This window comes from Dendroctonus ponderosae, unplaced genomic scaffold (assembly GCF_020466585.1).
Source record: "Dendroctonus ponderosae isolate FM_Combo_2020 unplaced genomic scaffold, Dpon_F_20191213v2 Dpon_F_20191213_1, whole genome shotgun sequence".
Taxonomy (NCBI): domain Eukaryota; kingdom Metazoa; phylum Arthropoda; class Insecta; order Coleoptera; family Curculionidae; genus Dendroctonus; species Dendroctonus ponderosae.
The window spans coordinates 58,572,501-58,599,545 of NW_026017110.1; the positions used below are offsets into that span (position 1 = coordinate 58,572,501).

The window sequence follows — 27,045 nt, forward strand, 5'->3', positions numbered from 1 at the left end:
ACATGAGATTAAAGCAGGCAGATCTAAAAGATAGGTGATTTGTGCGATAGGAAGCCTACTCCTCCTACTTCGTTTACATTTTCTTCGCCTATATGATAAGTAAAACTCGTTGATATGGTTCTGGTATTATGGATGTATTCCTATCATCCTCTACTTTCTGTCTTTAGTGAGTAACTAAATGAAGAAAGCATTAAATCTACTAAAATACAAATTATGCCACTAAATAATATATTATTATTTGATATGGTGGTTGAGGAAAAATCTTGTATCAATCATTTGTTATATTCTTTACTACCGAGTATCATAAATGGAAGTGAAATATATTTCATATTTTAATATCAAAGCAGTAATATTCTACGTCCTCTAAAAATTACAAATACGTAAAATTTGTTCAGTTATAAAAACCAACATTCCGCTGAAGAAAAAAAGCTCCTCGTGTGAAAAACGGATCAACATTCTCCTTCAAATTCCGTTAAGGAGAAACGAAACTTCTTGGCCAAAATCTCGTATTATTCGTTTGTATGTTGTGTGTCAATGTTCATATTTTCTAGTACTTTTAATTTGCTACACCATTTCAAAATGAGGCAGGCATTTGTGTTCACTCTAGTAATTGTTTTAATATCTCAATTCAATAGGGACCAGGCAACGGAGTTGCTGATTGAATCAGCTGAGAGTCGATTGTTGGGTGAGATTTGTAATAATTAAATATGATAATTTTGATTCAAATTGAATTGAGCAGTGGATTCACTGCGAACCGAAAAATACATTTTAAAAGAATACGTTAAACTGTATCTTTTTTGAACTATTGATGTTTGAATTAGGACTGAACTTTTCTGGACATAGTATGCCACGTGTTTTTACTACGTGACCTTACATTAAAATCCATATGGGCAGGAGCTTTTATATATATTTTTGCCAAAAGATTTTGTTTCCAAATTTCTAAAATTCATTGAATTCTTCTCGAATTCACGTATTAAAAATAATTTCCCATTTTTCGGTGTTATCAGAGCCGTCATGAATTTATGATGAAAGCCAGTGCCCATTCCAGGTTGTGCTAATTTCAGGCATTTATAAGACCTGTTTTGAGCCGATTAGCTCTGCCGAAACCTCTTACTTTTATAAGAATTTCCCTGTTGATGAAAAATTCCTGCAGTACCATTATTTTGATTTCAGACCTGAGAGTTGCTGGCTCCACTGACGTACATAATTCTTCGGATGGTCCTCATGAAATCTGCAAACAACTACATCAAGATGGATTTCAACTTTCAATGAGTAAGTATCAGTTGTAAAAATTGACTGTCTTACTTTAATGAGTCGGTAGAGAAGATCTGTTTTTCCTACCATATCCCATTTGTCTTATTGGCAATATCGAAGTCACTTGGAGTCAATATTTCTACTTGGTACACAGCCCGATCTTATCCTGAAAAGCAACAATAATTAATTTACTGATTCTTGTTACCGAATAGTTGTCTATAGAATGGCAAATTCATAGTTACTTATAGTCATTGATGAATTAAACTGAAATCAACATTCATAAATACTTCTTAAAGCATGAATACTGTAGCATGCACATTCATTCTACACATCAACCATTGATTAAAGCTACAGCAACACATCTAAGCAATACAACGGTTGTTACAACTATCTAACTGAAGGTAGATATACGAAGCGAAATAGACGAAATTTTGTCAGATTTAAGACTATTTATGATTCTATTTATTAATTCGTTTATGATTAGCCAGTAAATACCCATGATGGGTCATTCACTTTGAGCAATTATTGCAATTTTTATATTAACTGGTGATAGCTTGTTTAAAATTTTTACATTTTTTCCTAACACGAAAAATATTTGACTCAAATCATGGGGTTTTTATCGCTTACTGAACTTTACATTGTCTCGAATTTCATTAAATATCTCAAAACAAAATAAAATATGAAAAAATAACAAGATACAAAAAAGTTTCCAAATGAATCAGTGGAGTCGTTTTATTTAAATTATATTTGTCCCCAAGTTTTGATACAAAATAAAATGCGGGTGGCCCGCAAAATACCATTCCCATGAAAATAGGCTGCTAAAACTTAAGGATTTGCCATGTCATTAGAAGTATTTCTGTTCCGAACTTATGATGAATAAACTAGACATTTTTTTTCAATGCTCTGTCTCTTAGAAACGATGCGATTAGAGAACATTTTTACATCATGTCGGAACATTAGTCAAACCTGTTCTATTGATTCCCAAAGCTATCCAGATGAGACCTGAAACACCCTGTATAAAATATAATATAACTTATAATCAATAAATTTATGAAAATCTAAAGTAATTAAAGTAGTAAGTTAAAGAAAATATCAGCATAACACAATGAAATGGCGTTTACAAAATTTGCAATATTTCAAAAATGTTCTTTTGGACTATAATTTTTTCGATTTACAGATGCGAATGGACCAAGCATAAAATCTTTATGCGATGGATTTAAGAACAAGCAAGAAGGCAAGTGTATAGTTGGCAGATGCGAGTGCCCAGAAGAACGGCAATTCTGCACAAACAACGCAGATTCGAAGAAAAAATTTCAGAAGCCCATTATTTATAATGATCCTACAGAGCAATTCGGAAAGACCATGAAAGTACCTACAAAGAAAAGCAGCGCGTATGAAAGTAAGTACTTATATTCAAAATGTGTATTTTTGTTGAGGGTGATAAATTTTATTAAGTAGAAAGACAGGCTTTTCTAGCAATTGTCCGGTTTTAAATAATTTTTTTTGTCAATCCTAGTATTTGATTATCCATATTCTTATTATACCTACTTCGTTACCACAGTTAATATTGGAAGCACATTTTGTAGGACTATTAATGCTTGTGATATAAAAACTGTTATACTAGCATATTGGAATATAAGGATTTTATGATCGTCATTATTGACCATAAGAACTGAGAGTTGTACTGTGCTTTATCCACGACTTGTTCTACCGAAAGCCGCATGAAATTAGACATTGATAATTTTAATTTGACATTTATTCGTATAGCAGAGAGGTCCTTTACTGTCCTGTTCCTTCATTTTAGTAACGCTTCTAAAAACAGTAGTTTCAGTGGGCACTTAAAAGAAGATATATTCAAAATTATTCGTCATCGTCCTACATTCTGATTCACTGCGCACCAGGAAATAATATTTCAACTCCCTTGGGATTAATAATCAGTATATTTAACTACACTACTGAGGTAATTGAACAGTCGTGGATAAATTATATTAGCTGGTATCGGTCAGACTTTCTTTTATCTGAAAGTATCTCTTCTTTTCAGGGCTCATTAAAATTATTCTGGAGATAGAGCTGGATTTCGATGATAAGACAGAACTTGCAATTTTAACACAGTGTTATGTTTTCAGTGTAACGTTTACTTATGGTGCCATGTTTGTTCTCGTCTTTGGAAAGCCTCGAACAAGGAAGAGTTTTGAAAAATATATTATACCGTGTTATACAAGTATTTCGGGTCTGTCGATTGTGTGGTTTATGGGCTTCCGAATGACCGCGATTATATTATTCTCTGTAGAGATTTACATCCTTCTGTATGCGATTGCATATCATTTTTTGTTTATGCGAGGTATTGTATTTATCGCATATCTCGAGGAACTTTTGCGAGTAAGGCGGAATGACTAAAATCGCCAAACTACTACTGCCTATGAGGATGTACATACATACCTTAGGAAATAAAAAATACACGCTGATTGAGATCTAAGTTGTTGCTTGCAATCCTTGTTAATATTAACTTATGAGTTTGAGTTAAGCACTGAGTTCACATTCAAAACTTTCTGGTTATTAATTAATCATTTCGAAATCTTTACATTTAGTTGCAAAAATAATTGAGAATAATTTGTTCAAAAGTATATTTGGGCATGAGCAAACAATAGATAAGATTGATTGAAGATAGAGAATAGAATCTTAGCAACGTTAGCATTCTCTCTTTTTAAGACTCTTCAAAATATTTCTATTGTTTCAGGTCTGGATCGCGCCGTCGAAATAATCGTTCGATTTTTTGAATCTGTTGGTGAATCGTTCGGACCAATTTTTTCATTCTCTGTTCTTGCAGTTGGTGGCATTTTGCTTGTGGTGTTTATGTCAGTGAAGTTGCAAATATTTGCGGTCTGTTGTATCGCCTCTATTCTGGGGTATTTCGTCGTTCAAATTATGGTCGTGAATTTAGAATCGCCTGAAACATTTAACGGTTTTGCCGTTTTGTCACTTGTGATTATTTACGCCGCTTGTACATTCATGACTAGCAGAATATTAGTAAACATGATGCGAAACCTTGCAAATCATTTAAATAATCACCAGGTATAATCATGTATTTTTCAGTTTAGTAATAATAACGCCTTCACTCAGTTTATAATGTTGATTCGTAAGTTCATAAAATGTTTCTTGTTAAAAGTTTCAATACACATTTATTTAAAAATTACGCTTCATTTTCTTCTTCGAATAAAATCCCACCTATTAGTAGCACTGAAGATATATCTATTGTTTCAGGTAACTCAGAACGTGAAAAATCTGACTGGGTAAAAGATGAGTATAAAAGATGGGCAAGAGAAACATTTTGGTGTATATTGTTGCTTTTATATATAATCACTACAGCTATTGGCGTCTTCGTTTATTATCCACACGATTGGACTTCGCAGATTCTCTTCTTTATTGCGAATCTTATTCCTTTGATAAGTTGTGAAACTGAATACTACGAATATGCTGCTTTCCGCATTGTTTTAAAAGCAAACATTCTATTCTGCATGCTACAACTACTTTTCATACTTTACTCTTTTCTGTGTTTGCATCGCGAGAAAATTGCGCAAAAACTACACCATTATCATGAAGTCCTTCTTATACTGGAACAACTAGAACATGAAGCACCTCAACCCGACAACCGTACTCTAGTACCTCGAACCCCACACACAGGACGAAAACTTTTTCATTATGGCATCGATCAATAGAGGTAAATTCAGTTCAGATTTCACTTTTAAAACAACAAAATTATTTGGCTTGATATGTTATGCTACTGTTGTTATTGTGTTAAATGGTTTCTACAAGGAGGATAATTGATCTTAATTGATCTTGCTGGTTCTACTACAACAAAGCAAACGTAATTCGAGGGAAAGCAACAAATTTGAAAAAAAATTGTTTTGGTTCTTCAGGTTCTGTGGTTTATTGGCTTCTGTCTGAATTGTAATACTCCGTACTTGAAACGTATTCGTAGGAGCATCACATCATCCAAATACATATGGTCTCCATCATCTTTTGAGCTTATTTGTTGCGAATTTCGATCAACTGTAAAGAATATGTTTCGCTGATGTTTGGCATGAATGGTCTACATGTAAAATTTCTATTGTATTTATAAAACGTATGTCCGAGTTTTGTACCTTCATTTAAAGAAGTATGCCTCGTCTTCGAATATCTATAATATATAAATTCCAAGTCCACACTGAAATTATCTCTATTGTTTCAGGTTATTCAGGACGTTTCGAAGCACTAAAAATTCAATTTTCAAAATGGGAACCAATAGTTGAATGCTTCTGTAGATTGTGGATTATTACTATGATCCGTTCAGCTATTGTCTTGCTCTATGCTCATACAGTCTTTGATGTGGATGTACTTCGATTCGTTTTTGTGCACTGTGTTTTCTTGACAGCGTTTAATTGTAGTTACGTAAAATATGGTTTCCCAAAAGTAATTTTAACACTGGACTTAGTATTAAGTATATTTGGTGCATGGTCCATAATGGATTTTATAAGAATAGTAGTGTACGCCCGTCAGCACGATTGGTACGCAGTAATGTATGTGCCTTTCCCTTATGTACATCTAGAAAGAAGATAAGGGTAAGAGTAAATCCGTTTTTAATTTAATTTTCGAAACAAGAGAATTATTTTGATTCGAAGAATATTTTTCTATGATTTTTCATCACTTTGAGACGCTATGCTACCGTTAGTATCATGTTGAATGGTTTCAATCTTCAATGAAAATTATAAAATATAATGTCACTTCACAGTCTATTTGAAATATTATTGGGCGCTGTATATGCTGGCATTTGCAAAGATTTGAATAAGTAATAAATTGGAAAACTCATTGTTCTTCAGGTCCACCGGTTCTTTCGATTCAGAATTGTCATATTCACGAGGATGTATTTGGTCATTGAATATTTCGTCATCATGGTTGTATCGAACGTTTTTACACTTGTGACTATTTACGGAGTATTTAATTAGCTCTTAGTCGTTCTTGGTTGTCCACCATCTACTAAACCTCTAGTGAGACATTCACTACCTTTCTTCTAATTATAGCCATTTTCTTTTATTCTACGTCGTATGTCACATTAAGATCTTGAAAGTGTGAAAGTTTATAAAATGCATTTCCAAGTTCCGTATTTCAGTAGCTTTTAATTTGAAAAAGTACGTTTCGTCTTCGTATAAAATCAAACGAATTAGTAGTACTGAGATCCTTTCTATTGTTTCAGATTATTCAGGAACTGAACATTTTGAAGCAATAAAACTTAATTTTTCCAAATGGGAGCCAATAGTTGAATGTTTGTGTTATTTGTGGATTATTACTATGTTCCGTTTAGCTGTCCTCTCGATATTTGATGGTACAGTCGGTCTGGTGGCAGCTTTTAATTATACTTACGTAGAATTCGGTTTTATTAATATCCAATTAATCCAATATACAAGTAAGAAACATTACTAATTATTTTTACTTGTATATTGGATTTTATAAGAATGACAAACGACCTCTATCCGCAGTATGAGCGTGTACCTCGGCATGATGCACTTGGAAGTATAGAATGAAGATGGGTGTAATACGATTAGAGGTAAATCCTTTTTGACTTCCACTCTTAGAACAGGATATTTATTTTGAATCAAAAGGTATTTTGTCAAATTTTGTATTACTTTGAGACGCTATTGGTGTGGTGTTGAATGGTTTCTTCAAGGACAAGGAGGATTATCTACTTGATCGATCTCGCAGTTATGCGCTTGCTGGTTCTGCTAAAACAGAGAAAACTTAATTAGATATGTCGTGCTTGAAAATTTGCGCTCTCCATATTATTCCCTAGACATATTTGAATCAAATTTAGTTTACTAGTTCTTTGGCTTTCGAATAATTGCAATATTATACAAAATATTGCACATGATATTTTTTTGTATTGGTGTCTTGAAGAAAATTGTGTTTTGCTGATGTTTATGAGGATATAGCTATGGAAGTTTATACAACGTTGTTTAAAATGTGAGTGTGGAATCGAATGGTTTAAGGTGTACTGTGTTCATCGAGGCAGATTTTCCTCGTAATTAATCTGTCGGTCGCAAGCCATTACTTCTAAAACGGAAAATGTTTGCAAAAAAATTCAGGGAACTGATATTAGGGCATAAGCAATAAACCACCATGATTGAAGTATCTGTTCTTTTTTTGTAATATTACATACTGTGGTGTCGCCTGTTTCATTTTCCTTTTTTGTAGGTCTGAAGTTATATTTTTCCTATTACTTTCTTCAATTTCTATCTTGCTTTTGGTCATTGAATATATTCTGATAATAGGCGGGGTTGCATTGAACGTTTTTACGCTTTATGAAATTAGGTATTTGTCCTTTTTTGGTATAATTTATTAAACCAGTACCATTTCCAGTCAGACATTAAGTTCAAAGTAGGCTCATCTTCAAATAGAACCAAACACATTTTTAGCACTGAAAATATCTCTATTGTTTCAGATGATTCAGGACGTGAACATTTGGAAGAAATACAATTTACGTTGTACGAATGGCAGCCAATAGTTGAATTCTCGTGTAAATTGTGGCTTATTACTTTCATTCGTTCAGCTGGTTTGGTTTTTTGGACTAATACAGCCGACTGGGTGGCTAAATTTCTATTCTATTTTGTGAACGTTTTTTTCTTAATATCTTTTAATTTTTATTATTTCACATATGGTTTTCCAGAAGTAATTTATCATGTGGACAAATTATTCATTGGTATAATTTTATTTTGGATTACGTGCTGTTGCCTAGGCGGGTTACTCCTTTCCAGAATGAACGAGTTGCACTATCAGAGTTTTGTCCTTCGGACTCGGCTAAGGGGACGTCGTTAGAGGTACATTTTCTATTTCCCTTTCAAAACCAAGTTACTTTGAATGATAATATATTTTTCTATAAATTTTTTATGACTTTGGGACTATGCTTCCGTTGTTATTGTGTGAAATTGGTCGATCTTTCCGTTATGCGTTTGCTGGTTCTGCTACAATCGAAAATACCTGTGAAAATAAAGTGAAAATTTATAGAAAGTTGGTATCGCCTGTTTCAACGTTTCGTTGTTGTAGCTACTGAAGTTATCCTTTTCGAATTATTTTCTTTAATATCTATCTGTGTGCCTTTGGTCATCGAATAATAATATAATAATAAATAATTTTTTGGTGACTACTGAGTGGTTGAGTGTTTTTATTCAGCCATCTGATAACATAATTCGCTTTTCCGCAATACATGTCAAAGTTCTACTGTGTTCTTTTTTCGTATGCGAAATTAGAAGCCGGAAATTACGAAGTCCTACAAAATGTATTTCCAAGTTCCTTATTTCAGTAGTATTTGATTTAATAGAGTTATGTTCGTCCTTATTTCGTCTGATGTTTGAATCAAATCACACAAATCAGAAGAACTGAAAATCTCTATTGTTTCAGGTAAATCAGAACCTGAAATTCTTGCTGGAAAAGATGATTTTGATGCTGCTTTTATCACCCGATTTCAAGCATACCTTGATCGCTCATTTATCGTATGGGTTTCTATCATGCTAGTTACAGCTATTTTGATTGCTCTTTTTGGTAGAAAGGATTGGGCGGCTTTATTTATGTTTATTGTTGTAAATGGCTTTTGCTTCTTATATTTTAATTATTATTACTACTTATATGGAATTCCAGAAATGATTTCTTGGGTGGATATAACAGTAGTAATTCTACTATTTGTTTTCGTTATATGTCCCTTTGTGTGTGGGGTGTATCGCATACTTACAACAGATCCGCGCCATAATCATGCGATTTATCAACCTGAACCACTATTCTATTCACCAGTTCAACCCCGTCACGGTCATGAACCGCGACCTCGACGAAGAAGGCATCTTTAGAGGTAAATTCAGGTTGGATCCGACATTTAAATTAAAACTTTTTCCAAATCGAAGGATTTTTTCTATGAAATTTCCGTCACTTTGATACGATTTGTCATACTATTGTGATTGCTGAATGGCTTTCACACGGAGTATCATTTATAGTGATCGCTCTTTCGTCTTCTGGCTTTCAACTTCTGTAACAATAAATAGAACTCTATTCGATGTTAATTTCACATGATTTTGCTGATTTGATATGATGCTTTACACGTATTTTTTTTTATTGAAATATGCGCAACTGTGGCGAATAAGTGAATCTATTACTTTCCTCGCTTTAAACTCTCGAGTTCTTGATGATAGTATTTATATCCGTAAGGTACTGCCAGCCACTCTCTACCCTTGCAATGTACGTAGATTCGGAACGTTTAAGAGTATATTTTATTAATGTTTCCGAGCTTGTAGATATTGTAAGTTTATTTAAAATGATTTACTTTTTTCGAAATATGCGCTGTTGAATTTAATATTATGTTGTCCAGTTGGTCAAACAAGGTGACTGCTGTCTGGCCTCGCTCATATGTTTTCATCGTTTCAAGTTCTCTAAGACCTTTTCATCAAATGAGGCACATCGTTGAATATATTGGGGCCACGTTGGTAATTTTTCCTCTCTTATTATGTTCAATATTTTTTGGCCTTCCGTGTCTTTATCTCTTTTATCTTGATGTATTTGGTGGTTGAATATGCGAGGTGTCCCGTAAGCACAGTATCAAAAGCGCGCTGGGACATTCTTTGGAAGAAGACGATCTGACGTAACCTTTATTAAGAAAAATGTGTATGCGTATCTGAAATTAGTGTGTGTGTACAAAAGCTTTTAAAATATGTTTCCATAAGTTCCGTGTTTTAATATGATTTACTTTAAAAAAATTCGAATTGAGTTCGACGAATTGCTAGCACTGAAAATCGCTCTATTGTGTTAAAGTCAAAAAAAATTTGAAAAGGCAAAACTAATTTTCAACCCAATGAGACTCAATAATATCACGTTTTGGTAGTATGTGAATTATTTAGAAGAGCTTTTCATCCGTACTCGTTTTTGTTTCCAATTCAAACTTAGTTTGCGCGGTTTTGGAGGTGAGAGACTCTATTCTTGAGGCCCGTTGTGCATTCGAATGTGCATTTCAAATAAGTTGATACCCCCCAAGATCATTAATTTAAAAAAATGGGAAAAAGCGGTAAATGCAAAAGTGGTTTAAAATTATTCAGATTTTCAAAATCTGAAACTAAACAAAAAAAATACAGACACCCTATGCAGTTTTAAATAGATTTTGTTTTAGTCGGATTATTTATATTACGCTTTAAAAATTACCTATAGGAATGAAATACGAGAAACAAACAAAAATCATAGATAAAATAACGATAGTTATTGCTACTGTAGATTAAAAGACAGAAGATTAAAATCCGTCATACTCTGTCTGTCTATAAATATGTAGCTTAATTTCAGATTAAAAAAATTGAGTAATAATGAACAACTTACGAATTTACTACTTTTCGAAATTAAAAAAAAAATCTATGGGGGCATCAACTTGTGTGTTGAATGGTTTCCACAGAAGGATACTATCTTGATCGCTCTTTCAGTTTTGAGCATACTTCATCTGCTGTAATAGAGCACACTTAATTAGATGTGGTTATCATATAAATTTTATATCATCAGATTTAAGTGTTTCGAGTGAATTAAAATTTTCTACTGGAGTTTTATGAGTTTAAAACAAATTTCCCATTCGCTGTCCTGATTGTTGAATTGTTTCCACAAATTTTATTTTCAGCACTTACACAAGTATAAGATCGCAGCAAGTATTGAGTATGTTTGACTAAGGTTTTAAATAACAATATGGCAATAACAAAAAAGTACGTTGTGTAAAATATGAGCTGTGAAAGCGTTAGGATTTTGTATTGCTAGTAATGCTTGTTAAAATTAATTGTGAGTTCACTGCTTTCATCGTACTTTATATATAATCAACTCTGGGTTTTAAAAACAGTTAAGATCCTGGCTTTTAACACTCTTCAAAATATATCTGTGTATTGTTTCAGATATACTAACAGCTGCCCCTAAGATGAGGCAATTTTTCGAATGTATTGATGGCAAATTCAAATGGGTTCATTTAGTAGTTAAATTTGCTGTTTAATCCCTCTTCGTGTTTTCGCCATGGGAGTTTCTTTACTGCTATATTTTCTGTATTTAGATGCATTTTTATTTCAAATTGCGGCAATTAATTCTGGGTTGCATGAATGGGCTGATTGTATGAACATTTTTATGACCATTATTATTTGTTGGCGTAATTACATATTTTACGTATTCAATTGTACTGAACCTAGTGCGAGCTTTATGAGTTTGATGACAAAATATATTAGATTCCTAGTGACAGATCTTTCCGCTTGTTGCTAGTAATACATTCACTTATTTTTGCGTAATTATACCCGTTTAGTAATGTTTGTGGCCTGTATCGTACAAGTCACAAATATATTGCAGTATTGATTGAGATGTAAAATTAGGTTTTGTGAAATGCGATGCAAAGTTCATTTTTAAGTGGCCCGTTTCAATAGCCTTTGGTTTGAAAATAGGAATTATTTTATAGTTGTTATATGTTGGAGTTACTAAAAATATCTCTATTGTTTCAGATTTGTTCTCGCTAATCATAGACGAAACGAAACCTTTTCTTAAAAAATGGGAGACACCAGCAAAAGTTTTCTGTTACACGTGGTCTATTAGTTTAATAGTTTTAGGGTTGTTCATTTTCTTTGGCAACCCACGCTATCCGTTTATGAAAAGTCTATTCTTTTTCGGCAATGGCTCTAATTTGCTATTTCTTAATTTTCTTTTTCACGAATGTGGGGTTGTACATTATCTTATTACCGTGAATATAACATACAGTGTTTTCATCGGAATTTTTATTTTCCAAAGTTGTGCTACTTTGATATTCGTATTACTCAGGCGAAATGAGCAACGTCAGCATCAGCGTCAGCCTCAGCAATATCAACGTGTTCCTCCAGAACCTTTAGGGCGAGAAGTTTTTAGACGAAGAAGACGCCATTAGATATAGCTCAAATTTGGTCAATGTTAAAACTAGACGATCATTTGAAATGAAATGAATGAATGAATGTTTCTGTTGCCTTATCGTCTGTTTGCCAGAAGCGTCTGCACTATCGTTAATGTTGAATGGGTTCCACATAAAGTGTCATTTGTCTTGATCGCTTGTCCATTTTTGTGTTTCAGCTTCTGTAACAATAGAGAGAATTTGATGTAAATTCGCTAACTCCATACTAAATTATATTGTATGTTAATTCATTTGAATTGAGTCTGACTACATATGTAAGGGTACTTAATACTTTTAGATCGCTACATATTTTATTATTTATTAGTCTTGCTTTCGCGAAAAACTATTGATCCCGTATTTGAGACGTAAACGGAATCAATAGAATTCAAATTGCTGCTGGATTACTTGAATAAAAAAAGCGAGATATTTTTACAAATTTGGCAAATGTGCCATAACAAGACAGTTACACTTTTCTGTCGATTTCATAATATTGAGAAAACAACAGTACCTACGGCTATTTGATGACAATGCAAATCATAGACTTTTCAAATTTAATTGAGCTAGCGTATTCTAGTACGTAAGTAGTCATGGTCATTTTGACTTGAAAAAATTAAACTACAACATATTTTTCTATCATAAAGTTTTTTGAGATCACTCTGGTTCAACACATCATCATTTTTTAAACACAAAATTTCTTTGCTTTCAGTGTGGCTCTGTGCAGCGGTCGTTTTTGTACTTCTTTGGTTAAGCTACAAGTTCATTCCAAATTTGCCCATTTGGTCTGTGCCAAAAATATACAAAGTGTTCATCATAAGCATATCTGAAATTGTTCAACATCGGCTACTATTCTTGTATACATACTTGCGAACTAGTCAGCAGCTTGGTGTATTGCTAGCGTTTTATATTTCTGTTTTTTCATTATTGACTGCAATAGTATATTTATTTGCCTTATATAACTCATAACGTCAGACAATATCAAATCATTCTTAGCAAAAAAGTTTTTATATTTAAGTGTTTGTCATGATTTTCCATCAGTTTAATAGCTCCTTCTAAGGTTTACAGTTTTTTCATATTACCTACTGTTGTTTGTTATATAATTGAAAGAATGTAAATGCGGAGTTATTGTGTTTGAAAATATATTTTACTTCTATTATGCCTGCCTTTTTTTTAGTGTTTCCAAATCTTAAAAGCGAGTTTAAAGTTTTTTGAATTGATTTAAAATTTGAAGTGTATTCGATGATAACTCTAATGTTTCTAATATTTATTTGCTTTTACACGCTATTGTTAGAGTTCGATGAGTAAAACGATATCAAATTTATAGCTGCAATAATCCAAGAGGAAAGGATGATAAACATAATTTTTTTTATGTACTTCTGCTTTGCGTAACTAAGGAATAAAATATATTAGTTTGGTTAGAAAAAAATAGTTTTTAATTACATTCATTTTGAATCGCTCGAAAAATTTCCGCTTTTAATAAAGAATCGTAAGAAAATCTACTGCCTATGCCAAAGAGCAATCTCTGGTTTGAGATTGATACTATTAATTTGATTAAAACGGGTTTTCAATGATATTACAAATCCTTCGAGCCCGGCACATTAACTACAATCGGCTCGAAATAGAAATGAACGTGTCGAAATAATACCTTCGAACTTACCAGCGAAGTCAAGGTATATAATAACTTAAAAAATACACTTATCTTACCTTTATTCCAGCGGAAATAGCGTAATACATCACCAAACGATCTAGAGTTTGGACCCACATTTTGTTAAAAAATGCCTCCAGATTTTTTCTGAGCTGCCAGAAGAAAGTAATTCAATGCATAATGAAATTTTAAATTAAAAGTAAAATAAAAACATAAGAGAATCTCCTAAATTAGAGTTAACTTAAAAATTTTTGACGTTCAAGAATCTACGGACATTTACTGGACCTCCATGGTCATTGAATCGACGATAATCGGACATTTTTAATTAATCATCGAACTAATCATATTTTGATTGACCTTTATGAATCGTATGTTAATATCTACTACATATTAATATTCTGCTGAATCGATGCGACATGGGGCTTTATATAAATTACAAAATGTAACCGGTAAACGATCAGAAATAGTGTCATAACAGAAACGAGTGTCTGGCACTAAGGAATCGAAGGATTTAGATAAAGGATAAGTTTAAACAGCGGTAAAATGTTATTATATTTTATTTATCTCTTGGATTAGCGTCGTCGCATAATTATCTCGCTAATTAACACGTTACTCACGTTCAGTTCTCGGGAAATAATCTACTTAGATCTGACGAAAAGCCCTGAAAATGTGTTGGTATGGACGGTTGACTGTGGTATATCGCTTTAGTGATTTAAAAACATTTTAGTGGAACTAAAAAAATGCTATTATTGTTCATTGTTCATGCTGAGAAATTGTACTATAATAATTATATATGAAACCATTGAAGAGAGTAGAACGCCTAGTAGGGTATGATTTACAGAAAAGAACCTTTTGGCAGTTATCTGGATATTTCTGAAAGAGCATTGCATTACTAAAGTTTTTAGTTCTACATAAATGGCTTTTTCCACTTCCGTTGTTCCGTGAGATGGAAATTTATTCAGCAAAACCATAGTTATATTAGAAGTTTTTCCGGCTTCAAATGACACTCTATCTCCTACGTTGGCTAAGGCCAATACCTGAAGCTGTAAATACATTGGAACAAAATCTGTAAATCTTAGAAGCCCATTACTTACCGCAGGTATTAATATGCCAGTGATACATTGGGCTAGGACATAGTGGTTAGACTGGCCTTTTAATTCAGTATTAAATTCGAAATATACTAGCAGAATCACGATGTAATGTAGAATCAAACCTATGGCCATCAACGTACCAAAAAGTAGAACAATTCCGAATATTCGGTTAAAGCTCTTCACCATTTGAAAAAGATCTGTATGCATATGACACATTTCTTTAAAAAAAAACTGCCGCTGTTCATTCAAGCTGTAACACGAGATCTGTGAAAAATTGACTTTTGAATAATGGCGCAATGCTTTGTTAAAACCTGTAACCAAGAACAAATAAATTTGGAAGAATATTTAAAAATTTCGCGAATTAATTTGCACTTGTTTACTCACCTTTAATCCTCAAGTAAATTAGGCTGAGCAATGCCATTGGCAGTAGCATTCCCAAGGAAAATTGACAAATTTGAATGGTTTTGGGCATGTAGAGTATGTACCAACTTATGCCTAGCAGAAGCGTCCAAGTCACTGCGTCGTATACAACATAAACCACAATGAGCACTATGTAAATTGTCACACCTATATACATTTGCTTCCTGATCGAAAAACTATCGAACTTCAATTTCTCGTCTATGTCATCCATGGCTTCGAACATTTTCTTTAACGCAGAACCTGAAACAAGGAAACTTTTTGATATTTTTCATCAAAATTCCACACATCAAAGTTGATTTTCAAATATTACCTTTAGACTTTCCATACACCAAGCTCACTAGCATGACCAAGCAGGTGAGAGTTAGAGCACAATGAGCGAACGTATTTGCCGCATGTACCGAAGCTATGGGTCCTGATGTGTTTTCTTTTTTATACATCACAAATATTGTAACGGCAACTGAGCTTATTCCTATAAAGCAACTATACATTTTGTACCATAAAAACGATAATGGCTGATCACTGTTTCTAGGAAACACCGGCGGACACATTCCAAAAATTGTACAAAACTTCATTAAAGGCGCCACAAATCGGAAAGATTTGCCGGATGGTTGTTTGTCCTCCATGTTCGCTGACTACTAAATACCACACGAAATTAACTATGATAAAGTACCGATAATTGTTGAAGCCAGTCTGATCTTATCAGCTTCATTCGCAGGAACTGTACGGCAGCTGATTAACCGACCTATAAATGGACATATTATACTACATTACTACATTTACACTTAGATACCACAACTATTTAACATATAAGTGACATCAAACAATAACGGACAGGAAAAATGAAACATCAAATTAAAACTCATTTGTATTTCAATCATACATTATACATATACTCCACAATGATCAATGCAAATTCAGTATGAATCTCAAAAACAAATTGAGCTACTGTAAAGGTAAACTATAATAAATTTAACATTGTTTTCTGCATATATAATCAACGAAAATAATAAACAGTAAAATATGTTCTCCACGTACTCTAATTCATCTAAGGAAATTTCATGGGGGAAAAGAGTTTAGTTGTATTTATTGACATAGAAGCTCACTGAACAGTACAAGCATACTCTATTTGAGCCATTGTTGATAGTTAAAAAAACTCTTATTTCTAAAGTCGGGCTATTATCCCTGCAGTCATTGTAAAGCACAAATTATAATCAAATAATTTTACATCCTGCTACCGTCTGGTGACAAAACTGAAACTGAGTTCCATCAGGTATCATCATCATGAAGCACTTCAATTAAAAAAATACTTCAAACCGTTTTAAATAATTTGAAGATGCATCTTGCGAGTGACTAAAACTGTAATATTGAATTGAGCAGACAGTAATTCAGTTTCGTCAGCATCTTTAGAAGATCTTAATTCAGTAATTATTCTACTAATTAGCGAAGGACACTATACTATTTGGTCATTTCATGCGAATGTCCCTCGAACACCTGTGTCAACATTTTTGGCTTTTTTTCCGAAAATCGGCTGCTAGGATGGGCGCTCTAATTTTCTCATTTGTTTTTCCAAATCACCAACGATATGTCAGTAAGTACGTCGGAACATTAAACACAAATTTATATTGATTATATTACAATTTATCTGTTAATGTTTGCTACAGGTTCGATTGGGATAGATTTTGTTTAGCTTTGTATATATTTCCTTCTCGCATACTTGCGACTCAAAAAATTACCATAGCGTGCTTGTACAGTAACTTATCTACGCGTGGTGGTTTTATAACAATTTTGAGCAGTTTTCTCATTGCTTTTTATTGTACTTCCTAACATATAATGGGCGTTTTTTACATTAGTTAGAAATTTGGTAGAAAATTGGGCTTGGCCATTTACCGACATGCAAAGTAGCCCTAAAGGCAGGGCATTAAACTACTAAATAATAGATATGTAAGTTGTAAGTAATGCTACGTTATAAAACGCCCAAGAAATTTTAATTTTTTTTATTAAAATTGTATTAAATTCTATGGTTTAAATACATTATTTTTAAGGTAAACAATTATTGTTATACTTGTCAGGTTAGTTGTTTAATTCCCTTATTGCCAAAACAATTTGGCAATTAATTAGTAATAATGAAGAACTTTCATTAAATACAAATAAGTATAAATATATGATATATAAAAGTAGAGCTTAAAACGTCATGTACGAAGTAAATTGAAATATTTCAAAATAATTTGCTGAATGCTATGCAGGGACGAATCAATCTTACAAAAGGTTCGGTGGAACGTGCAAACCCGGTTATTCAAAATTAATATTACACAATTTGGCACATATATTAGAACAATTGCTTTTCCTACTTAATCAACGTATTGGAACCGATATCTTTGCGAACAAAAACGAACAGTTTTAAAGTCACTCTCAAGGAAAAACTAGATATACAACAAATGGTATGAATGGAAGAAAAAATGCATTTGTGAAACCAGATGAAAATGAAACCACGTACATGGCGTTAGGTTCCGAAGCACGGGAGCTTGTCCGAAGAGTAACAGATCGGTTCGGAGCAAGGAGCGAGGCAAATGTCCAAAAAAGAGTATCTCAGATATGGGACACTATATTGGGCATGCCAAATAGGTAAAAATTGGTTCGGTAGACATCGAACTAATCTCTAAAAGGTCTATAGAAATTCAGGTACTGCCACCCATCTATGCAGGCTTGAGCTTAGTGGAAGTTAGGCTTGATGAAAGAGATCTTGAACCTTAAATGCATGTGCGTTTAGTCATCAGCTTAGACAAATTCTAAAGAAAGTCGATAAAAACATGACTTTAGTAGCTGTCTTAGTATTGAATCCATTCATAAATAAACACAAGTTTAGATTAAATTTTTTTATCGCACCCTAAGGCAAATATTCGATCGACTGAACCGTTGAAGATGTGATATAATTTCCATTAAACCTAGAGGATTTTGCGTTAAGTAATCACTTTGCATCAATCGCTTAAACACTAAACGGTCTTAACTCTCATTCGATAATTTACAATCAATATCCGGTTCGAAGGACCAGAGCAATCGAGACGTCGAGGAAGGTTAGACAGACGTAATACACAATGCTTAAGTAATAAACTGAGATCTTTGAAACATGCTTCTTTATGATAGAGAAATCATGAGTTTAGCGAAATAATAAATTTGAGGATACTATAAATGTTATCGAGCTGAAAGACTGCGAGATACAAGAAACGGCGTTTTTGCAATAAAAACTTAATACGATTTATGTGAACATATGAAACAAGACATCAAACTTTCCATGTGTAATAATAAGAATAAAGATTCGTATTGAAGTTTCCAATCAGTTTCGTCGCAGTATCCAAGCAATACGGATTAGATAACAGAAGAATAGAAGATAACAGAAGTTCAATGAATTCTACATATTCAATTTAGATGCTAGAAGGCAATAATGCTTTGGCATTCTAATTTTCCCTTGTGCATTCGAAATTGCTTGAATTATAACATCGATATTTATCTATCTCATCTAGATGCGCTAGAAATTCAAAAATAAGCCAGATTACAAAATGATTAAAACTTTTATTGATACTATTCTCCAAATAGGGACTTTTAGAGAACAACATGATGAACAAATTGAGAAAGTTTCCTCGACCTTTGAGAGATTATGCCAACGTATTGGACCTATTTAACTGACCCTGGTAACCCTCAGATTGAACCTTTGCCTTGTCCTATACCTCAACTGCACTCGTCGTTAGACTCAAGTATAAAAATCAGCGTGTATTCGAACGATTTTATATAATTCCTTAATCTAACGCCATTACAAAGTCCTAAAAATATTTGGGGTTTCTATACATAGCTGGGATGTTTTTAGAGAAGAGTTTTAGAGAGCTATTTTACGAATATTTGTCCACACTCGCGGCCTATTCGCGGTTTGAAGAGTGGACGAAACAAGTCGCTATTTTGAAAAGAGATGACATTGATTTCAATATGCGATGAAGTATTCGTAAGCATTAATATAAAATCGTTCGACTCTATACCACAATTCACGTCTCGAGTAATTTACACCTATTTATGTATAAACTCATCTTAATAATTCCTAGGTACTTATTTTGCGAAACTCATCACAATAGGTTTTATACACGGTGGACTCCTTTAAGTTTGTGAGGCATTGCCGAAACTCTTCAATTGCAATCGACTCAAGCGCTTGAGTCTTCTTTGTGTGTTTACGAGAAAATGGATACTAACATAATTTTGCTACGATGACTGAGAAGACAACTATGTTAAAATAATGAGAACAGCGAATTCTACGGGACTAACTAAACTTATCTAAGCTCTAAAGTCACATACTGATTGTCATGACCCTGACTTGATCATATGGAATGTTACACGAATGAAGCATGAAAGGAAGATTGGAGGATTGAAAGTTAATGGTTATACTTTAGAGCTAAGCACTTGAGAGGCTGCGAATGAATGAATGTTTCTGAATGCCGAGTTTTCAATTGGTTAACAAAAGGCAGACACGTGTGTTCCACCAACTAGATAGTTTTACCGGTTATAGTGTTATAGACTAGCTAAAATTTTCAACCTCTATTAACCAAAAGCAACGTAAAAAGACTTTTCCAAACAGCAGGCAGTAGGTTTACATCAAGGAACTACATAAAGTGGATAGAAGTTCCGTTTACCGGGTAGTTCAATGCGTTGCATTTTCTAAAGAAGTAAAGCCCTAGTAGCCCCTTAGGAACCTACTAGCTTGGTAACTGCGCCTAAGAAATCGAATTTACGCAAGACGGTTTTTAAACCTTTTGCCGTATTTCCGTGACCTTTTTCGTAGACATTTTGTGCAATTTCAAACGCTTAATATTAGATTGGACATTAGTGCCTGCCTTTTACTTTGTTTAGCTCGTGAATGGTTCACGCAGCAAAGGCATGCTTGCACATTTTTTTGTGTCAAACTGCCGTAGTATTCTGCGCTATCTATCACAGAAAAGTTTACTGCCTCTTCGAGTTTCCTGTCCGATTACTGCACTATTATATGTGGTGCCGATAGTAGTACAGCTACTGTAGCAATGACCGTAAACAATGTGAAAATAATCAGACAGAAACGGTCCACCACCATTGCTGCAAACTTCCAATCGCTTATTACTTCAGCTTCTTCGTCGGCTTTCTTCATTCTATTTGTTATGAATTGTAACTCCTTTAGTATGAGTTGCAACTCTCGTTGACTAGAACTTGTGCCGGCCATTGCTGAATCCTCAATAGTGGTTGCGCTACGTCCGAAGCCACCACCCAGGCTTGTGGTCATCATTGAACTATTTCCTGATGTTCCCGAAACGTTTCGAATATCATCATCTATGTCTAATACATTAGCTAATAAACTTTTCGATGAGCGTTCTTTCAGCTCCAATTCTTTCATTCTACTGTTCATCATGATGGATTTACGGGTTATTTTTTTACCGGGTCGGCTCATGCCAAGCATCCACGGTAACCATTGCAGGAAGACTGTTTTTATCTGCAAATAAAATATCTGATATTAATCCTCAGCCTAGGGTCTTTTGCTGAAGCTTACAAATATGATAGACGACTCTTCTTGACTTTGATACAGATGGCACTACTATATCACTACGAACTTTAGCTTACAACCCATTTTCGCCACAGAACTAATGCGGAGATCTGCGCTTTTAACCGGATTTTTAGGAAGATTTATTAACGCGCCTGGAAGGACGTTTCTGTCCAGCGGAATAAAATAACAACAATTTTACAATTAACAGCAACATTCAAACATGTAAAGCTAAATTAACATACTGCAGTTCACAAACATCGAACATCAAAGGAGTTTAAGAATAGCAACATAAATGATACACGAAGACCAATTGGTAAATAAAAAGCGTTTTAAGCACGAGCAAAACTCCTGTTTGCAATTCAAATATGTACTTACATTCCGTGTTTTTCAGATTACATAAATTTTACTCATGGAGACACTGTCTCGATTTCCCGTTTATTTTTTTGGACTATTTGTCGACAATCGAATTTTGACCAGCTAGAAGATAGAACTCTGAAATTTGGTTAGTAAATTCAAATGGCGGCTAATTGAAAACCTTCCAATGGATATAGGAAGCGATTATCAAAATACTTCAATTCTAACCGCCTAGGACGAAGCAAATAAAAAAAATTGCTAAGTTCGTCCATAATTGCCAATTTTGGAACGGAAAACTCACATTCACAGAAGCACCTAAAAATACTAGAATCTCCTCTATCTGTTGATGCATCTTCTCCGCATCAAACCAGAGCTCATTAAATTATTAACTTTAAATGATAAATGGACGAATTTTGAATAGAAAAAACTACTTACCCATTGAGGCATTTCGTGAATATCAGCAGTTCGATGGTGGTAATTGAGAACCACCACAGTCAAAACCACTGATGATGCCACCATGAACATAATGCAATTGAAGTAGGTACCTGCAAAATAAATCAGATCACACAGAGTTTACCCTGGGAAAATATAAGCTGTGAAGATAAAATTTGGGTAATTGATCAAATTTATCTCGAGTCTGGCCACCCAAATTTTATCACCACAATCCAGGTTTCGAATGGTCATTCACATCAAATCTATATGACATTCTATGCTATACTGAAACCAAAAATCTACTTCTACAAAATCTTTCAAACACATATTCAAAATAAACACAACGTCCTACAGACAGTCAAGTAACCCCACATTCACATTCACAATTTTTACATATTCACACATCGATGTAATGTTAATCTATTCAAAGACTTATGTACAAGGACACATTTCTACACTCTTTCATCTATACGGTTTATGTACAGATTTTCCCAAGTAGGCTTAATGTGTAACACGTTCCACACAAATCTAAAAATCATCGTCATTTTCATTGGTTATTTATATTTGCTGTATTGTACAAAATCAAATCACTTTCACAGTTAAATTAAGAGACAGATTCAGCCGATTTGGGAATTTCAAACAGATAAACTACGATCGTATCCTCCTCAATATAATCACAAAGCTCTAAGGCCGAGGTAAAGCGACAGTTCAGAGACCTTTGACATGTTTTAGGTCCCCACACTGTCTCAAACGTAATTTAGAACTGTGAAATTTTCCTTTCAATGGTTTTTTGGGTTTTTAGACGGGATTTAAGCATAGAGCGAGATAAGAGGAAGTTGCCAAGCTATTATCAAATATCAATCGTTCAAATGCTGGTTTGCGTGTCAAATAGTACTGATAGAGTTAATAATGGAAATATTGAAGAGTTTATGTGACAAATTAGTCAAGAAGAAGCCTCAAAAAAAAACCGCTAGAATTATAGCATATCTGCAACGCGCGTTAATCGAAAACGTTTTGCAAATTAGTTAAACTTAAACCAAAAATTAGTGCTTGACTTAAAACAGATTCAAAAGCCTTAGAACAACAAACAAATAAAGAGCCTTTCTGGGCTGTAACTTTCAGGCTGCGTTGAGATTGTCAGGTAGGTTTTCTTCCAGGATCTTTGCAAAATCCATTTTTTCATCTTCATTCGTTTTTCATGGACATTTACTTAATAACTTTTGAATGGCAATAAAACTCAAAGACAAAACGCGAAGATCCCTCAAGGCACAACCTCGTGTATCTTCCAATTAACTTTCAAGTGAACATCGACATTTTCCAGTATACAAGCTATTCGGAAAATGCGTTAGCAAATTTTAAGGGTGATTCAACATGTTAAAATAATGGTAGTAAGTCATGTAATGAAGATTCGAAATCTGAATATTTACCGAAAAACATTCAGATTTATAATTTTTCTTACATGACTTACCGCCATTGTTTTAGTATAAAGAATAACCTTTTGATTTTCCCCCGCATTTTCCGAACACCCTGTATATGCAGTCAAATTTTCTTGGCTTGTTTTGACTCAAGCACCGACTTTAAACATTAAACATCTTAAAAACGGATTTATTTCATACCTTGGTTTCACCGCTGCTCAAACATATTTGTGGAACTATCAAGGACTTCTAGAAAATATTACTAATCTCTCTCGCCTCAAAGCAATTACTTCGATTCAACATTAAAGTAAATTTATTTCATTTAAATGCGGTTTGAGAAAGAGGATGAAGAGATTTTCATGAATAATAAATGCAGCAATAAAGAATTGGAAATTCAACCACATTTTCTGGATGAAACGTGAAGACAAATAAAAGCCCGGTTGCGATTCCTCCCTAGTTTAATTAATTAACAGAAATAAATGAAAATCTACGTATCTTCCTGTGTGATTTTCGCAATGAATGTGAGAAGATGAGGAGAAAATGTAGAAGTGAAATATACTCTTACGCCAGCCATACAGACATGCGTTTCTGGATGAATTTTTAGCCTCAAACATCTATAGTGTTCTGAGCCGGAACTGAACGATATTTTAAGGGGTTTAACTACCGTACTATAAAGAAACATTTGGAATTAGTTTGTATGCGCTATTACCTGGCGATATGCGTGTGGATGGCTGGGAATCGACATAACTGATCTTCTCGTCCATCTGAGTATCGTAACTATTTTCTTTCACGCTCGCCAAACTAGGCACCACAACGAAAATTGCTTAAATTATCGCACATTTGATTAAGTTCTGAAAAGTATATTTCCATCATATAGAGGCGTTTTTTAAATAATGGAAATGTGCGTTCTTTTAAGGAATCAGGTGAGAAAACATCCTGACTAGTAATTGGGGAATTCTTAATATTATCACCAAACTTTACTAGTCAAGACATGATTTAGAGAATTACAAATGCTTTTTATACAGTTACGAATTACTATTGGGGCGGCAAATGCATTAGACGTAATGTAGCAGATAGTTCGAGTGAAGTAACTTTAGCAAAGTGCTCTTTAGATCGGCTTTGATTAAAGTAAGTTTAAATATGCCACTACTTAACGAGGAGGTAACGAATTTATTAAACAGTATTAACAACAACGAAAACAACACAAAACCAGTAAAACATATTGTACAAACAATTATGGGAAAAACTGAAACATGTCAACAACAAAACATACAGATTGATACTCCTAGAGGGACAGAGCCATTTGATACTTGGAGGTTTAGAAGGTCTGTGGCAAGAGTTAGCGCACCTTGTATGTGTGTCTGTGGTAGCAGCAAAGATAGCTTTTCAGCTGAGCACGTCAGCAGCCCTTCCTGGACCTTGAAAGGTACCTCTAAAGCTAGAAAAGGATTTCCGCCAATACAGAGGGAGGCCAGGCTAAATATTAGGGAGGGAGTAGGGAGTACGGTTAGTCATTTACATTATGTAACTTGTAATTACAGTTGTACTGCTCGACGTCGCTGTGTAATATGCACAATCGTGATGCTCTGCACAAACTTTGCTTTCCGATAATTACTGTTTGGAACTGGAGAACGTGACGATTTTGCTATATTTAAAATATTCATTTGCATTCAATACTCGACCACTTAAAGAAGTTTTCAAATTTCCATGCCCTTCACGGATATCGTCTATTTGTCAACAGACTTTTAAAATTGAACATGAACTTCTAGTATGTATTATTGTCTCATTCTCCTATCATCTAGATGCGATGCTTGTTAATTGGAAATTTTTAGAAAATAATTCTAACACAACGCCCATTGTAATAAGTAGGCTTTGGCAATTTCAGAATTTAAAATCCTTGTAGATTTTTAAGCAACAGGGCTAAAACGGGCAATGGTTCCTCAAAAATAAGTCGTCTTAGAAACTACACTGCGGCGCACATTTATTACCTAACTTTTAACTGTGAATTTTTTTTCAATCGGTGATCCGATTTGAACAATTTACCGCAGAAAGAAAAAAGTATACGGTATTAAAATCTGATGGGCTTTGAGTAATTTTGATATTTAGTCGTCTAATTATCCTGAGCCATTCGAGAGATATAATTTTTTTTATTGCCGATCACATTTTTGTTTAATTGCGAATAAGGAGTGCAAACAAAATTTTATTGCAATCTTAAACTCGCCAAACTCTGCTTCTTGTGTTACATACCTATGTAACTGTATAAAGAAACAAATGAAAAAAAAATCTTTGGCGTGTAAACAAGAATCCTTTATCCTTAGAGCAAATAAACACAGCTATTAACTTGAAATGAAATGATGTTAGCGCAACATTTTTTCCAGAATGTTTCTTCGTAATAAAAGTAAATTTTGCCCGGTCATAAAAAAATTAAGATGTCTTGAACGTCTCTAGAGAAACAAACGATTAGTTTCAAATCACTCAGAAGACATCTGAGGCTTTAGCAACGTATTTTTTCTGTGGCCTACCACATATTGCGCGCAGAAATTTTTAAACCTTGACCAAGAAAAAATGACGGTATTTAAACACTTTGTACAAAACGCATATTTCAATTTTTTCTTACCTGATTACTGACTTGATCAAAAAATAATAAAATCGAATCACCGACTGGGAAAATATTCACAATGAAAAGTTAGTTAAACTATGCGTTAAGTTTGCAACGCTGTGTATTAAAGTTGTATTAAAAAATAGATTTAAATTTTTCGTTCTTGTATCTTTATTCTGTCGGCTTAAAAACTATATTTGCATAAACTTCGTTTTTGCCAAAACCTCTTAACTATTAATAATCTGAAAAGTGTTAATACCTTTGCAAAAAGTTAGAGGGAAAGCGAAGAAACATGCTTCATTGTCAAACATATTTTTTCAAACATGTGTGGAATTTATGGGTAGTTAAAACCTGCAAACCAAAAACTAGGAAATGGCACGGCATTGAATAACCCAAACATTCCTCGAGTTAACTTTCGGTTTAGCAAATAGTTTTTTCACTTGCACAGTATTTTCGCATCCCCATTGCACCATTTCGAGTTGCCAGGATATTTGGGAAACTTTGCACCAGAACACTCTTGACAAGCTTTAAAAAAATTATTGATAATATGGTTTACTAAACTTATAACGATCTGGACATTTTCCAGGGCAATATTCTAGATATTCAGTTACAATAGTGTGCACTTTTTACATTTTAAAATATTTGCGTAAAGAGGAGTAATCTACTTTGGCAGCAAATTCGATTTCTCATACGGATCGAATATTGGTAATATATAAAAATGTAATGCTTTCTTGAACGCATCAAAGTCATCAGTTTTGAAGTGCCAGCGAGTTTTGCAGATGGCATTTTTATTTTTATTAACAGGGAAACTGGCGTTTGGAAATAACAGAAATGAAGTTTAAAAAACCATCAATCTATGTAAAAATATAGTATGTTTGTTAATTGATTTACTTTTTTGCAAGGATTATAAAGGCCGGTTGAGTCTCTAACAAATCAGACTCACTCCCAGCTGATTGTGAAACATCATACATCAAAATACGTACCCTTGGAAGCATAGAAAATGAAAATAAATCAAAACTTCCACATTAACTGGTTAATGCTTGGTTTCTAGGTTGTTCAATGCCGCTCTACACATTTCTATGCAAAATTGTGAATTCCATACCAAAAAATACTATTGAAATAGAATAACGATCGGAAAAAAGTGATCTAAAATAAGGCAATCAATAATCTGCAAGGAATGATATTAATTATTGGGGAAAATCAATGGCGTTATTGATCAAATGTGAAAGGGTGCGATGGTGAATGCGGTAGAGAACCGTTAAAGCTTCTAGATTTTTTACAAACATGATTTTAAATGTGGCATGAAAGGTCGTAGTAATGTAAATATTTTATGGACCCTGAACTAATAAGCAATACA

At 33.7% G+C, this 27,045-nt stretch overlaps 3 protein-coding genes across 30 annotated transcripts in view; 1 reads left to right on the forward strand and 2 right to left on the reverse strand.

Moving 5' to 3' along the window:
* Window positions 1-476: 476 nt before the first annotated feature.
* Window positions 477-13,340, forward strand: LOC109532875. Of its 25 annotated transcripts, none has more exons than XR_007282368.1 (8): window positions 480-685; window positions 1,174-1,272; window positions 2,432-2,653; window positions 4,516-4,972; window positions 5,483-5,852; window positions 8,683-9,134; window positions 11,772-12,764; window positions 12,894-13,340. XR_007282368.1 is itself a non-coding variant. In XM_048670145.1 (5 exons), the coding sequence occupies exons 1-4, from the start codon at window positions 535-537 to the stop codon at window positions 9,120-9,122; spliced, it is 912 nt and encodes a 303-aa protein (XP_048526102.1). In that variant the 5' UTR covers window positions 477-534; the 3' UTR covers window positions 9,123-9,134; window positions 12,894-13,340. The 25 variants fall into 25 exon arrangements, 8 of the variants coding, with proteins under 8 accessions (XP_048526102.1, XP_019753537.1, XP_019753541.2 ...); XR_002171458.2 differs by having other exon boundaries at window positions 8,683-9,124; XR_007282367.1 differs by lacking the exons at window positions 8,683-9,134; window positions 11,772-12,764 and adding an exon at window positions 7,727-7,801.
* A 1,028-nt stretch (window positions 13,341-14,368) lies between these two features.
* LOC125502610 (gustatory and odorant receptor 63a-like) lies at window positions 14,369-16,135 on the reverse strand. 2 transcript variants are annotated; one of them, XM_048661369.1, is made up of 4 exons: window positions 15,651-16,135; window positions 15,305-15,580; window positions 14,924-15,138; window positions 14,369-14,872 (listed from the first exon to the last, which is right to left on the reverse strand). In XM_048661369.1, the coding sequence occupies exons 1-4, from the start codon at window positions 15,961-15,963 to the stop codon at window positions 14,576-14,578; spliced, it is 1,101 nt and encodes a 366-aa protein (XP_048517326.1). In that variant the 5' UTR covers window positions 15,964-16,135; the 3' UTR covers window positions 14,369-14,575. The 2 variants fall into 2 exon arrangements, with proteins under 2 accessions (XP_048517326.1, XP_048517325.1); XM_048661368.1 differs by having other exon boundaries at window positions 14,924-15,231.
* Window positions 16,136-16,192: 57 nt separating this feature from the next.
* The window catches only part of LOC109532874 (neuronal acetylcholine receptor subunit alpha-7), a 69,197-nt gene continuing 58,344 nt past the window's right edge, over window positions 16,193-27,045 (reverse strand). For all 3 annotated transcript variants that reach the window (XM_019897973.2, XM_019897974.2, XM_019897976.2), the window contains 2 exons: window positions 21,678-21,787; window positions 16,193-20,837 (listed from right to left, as the gene is read on the reverse strand). In XM_019897973.2, coding sequence (XP_019753532.2) covers window positions 20,346-20,837; window positions 21,678-21,787 — 602 coding nt within the window. In that variant the 3' untranslated portion in view covers window positions 16,193-20,345. The remainder of the gene's footprint in view (window positions 20,838-21,677; window positions 21,788-27,045) is intronic.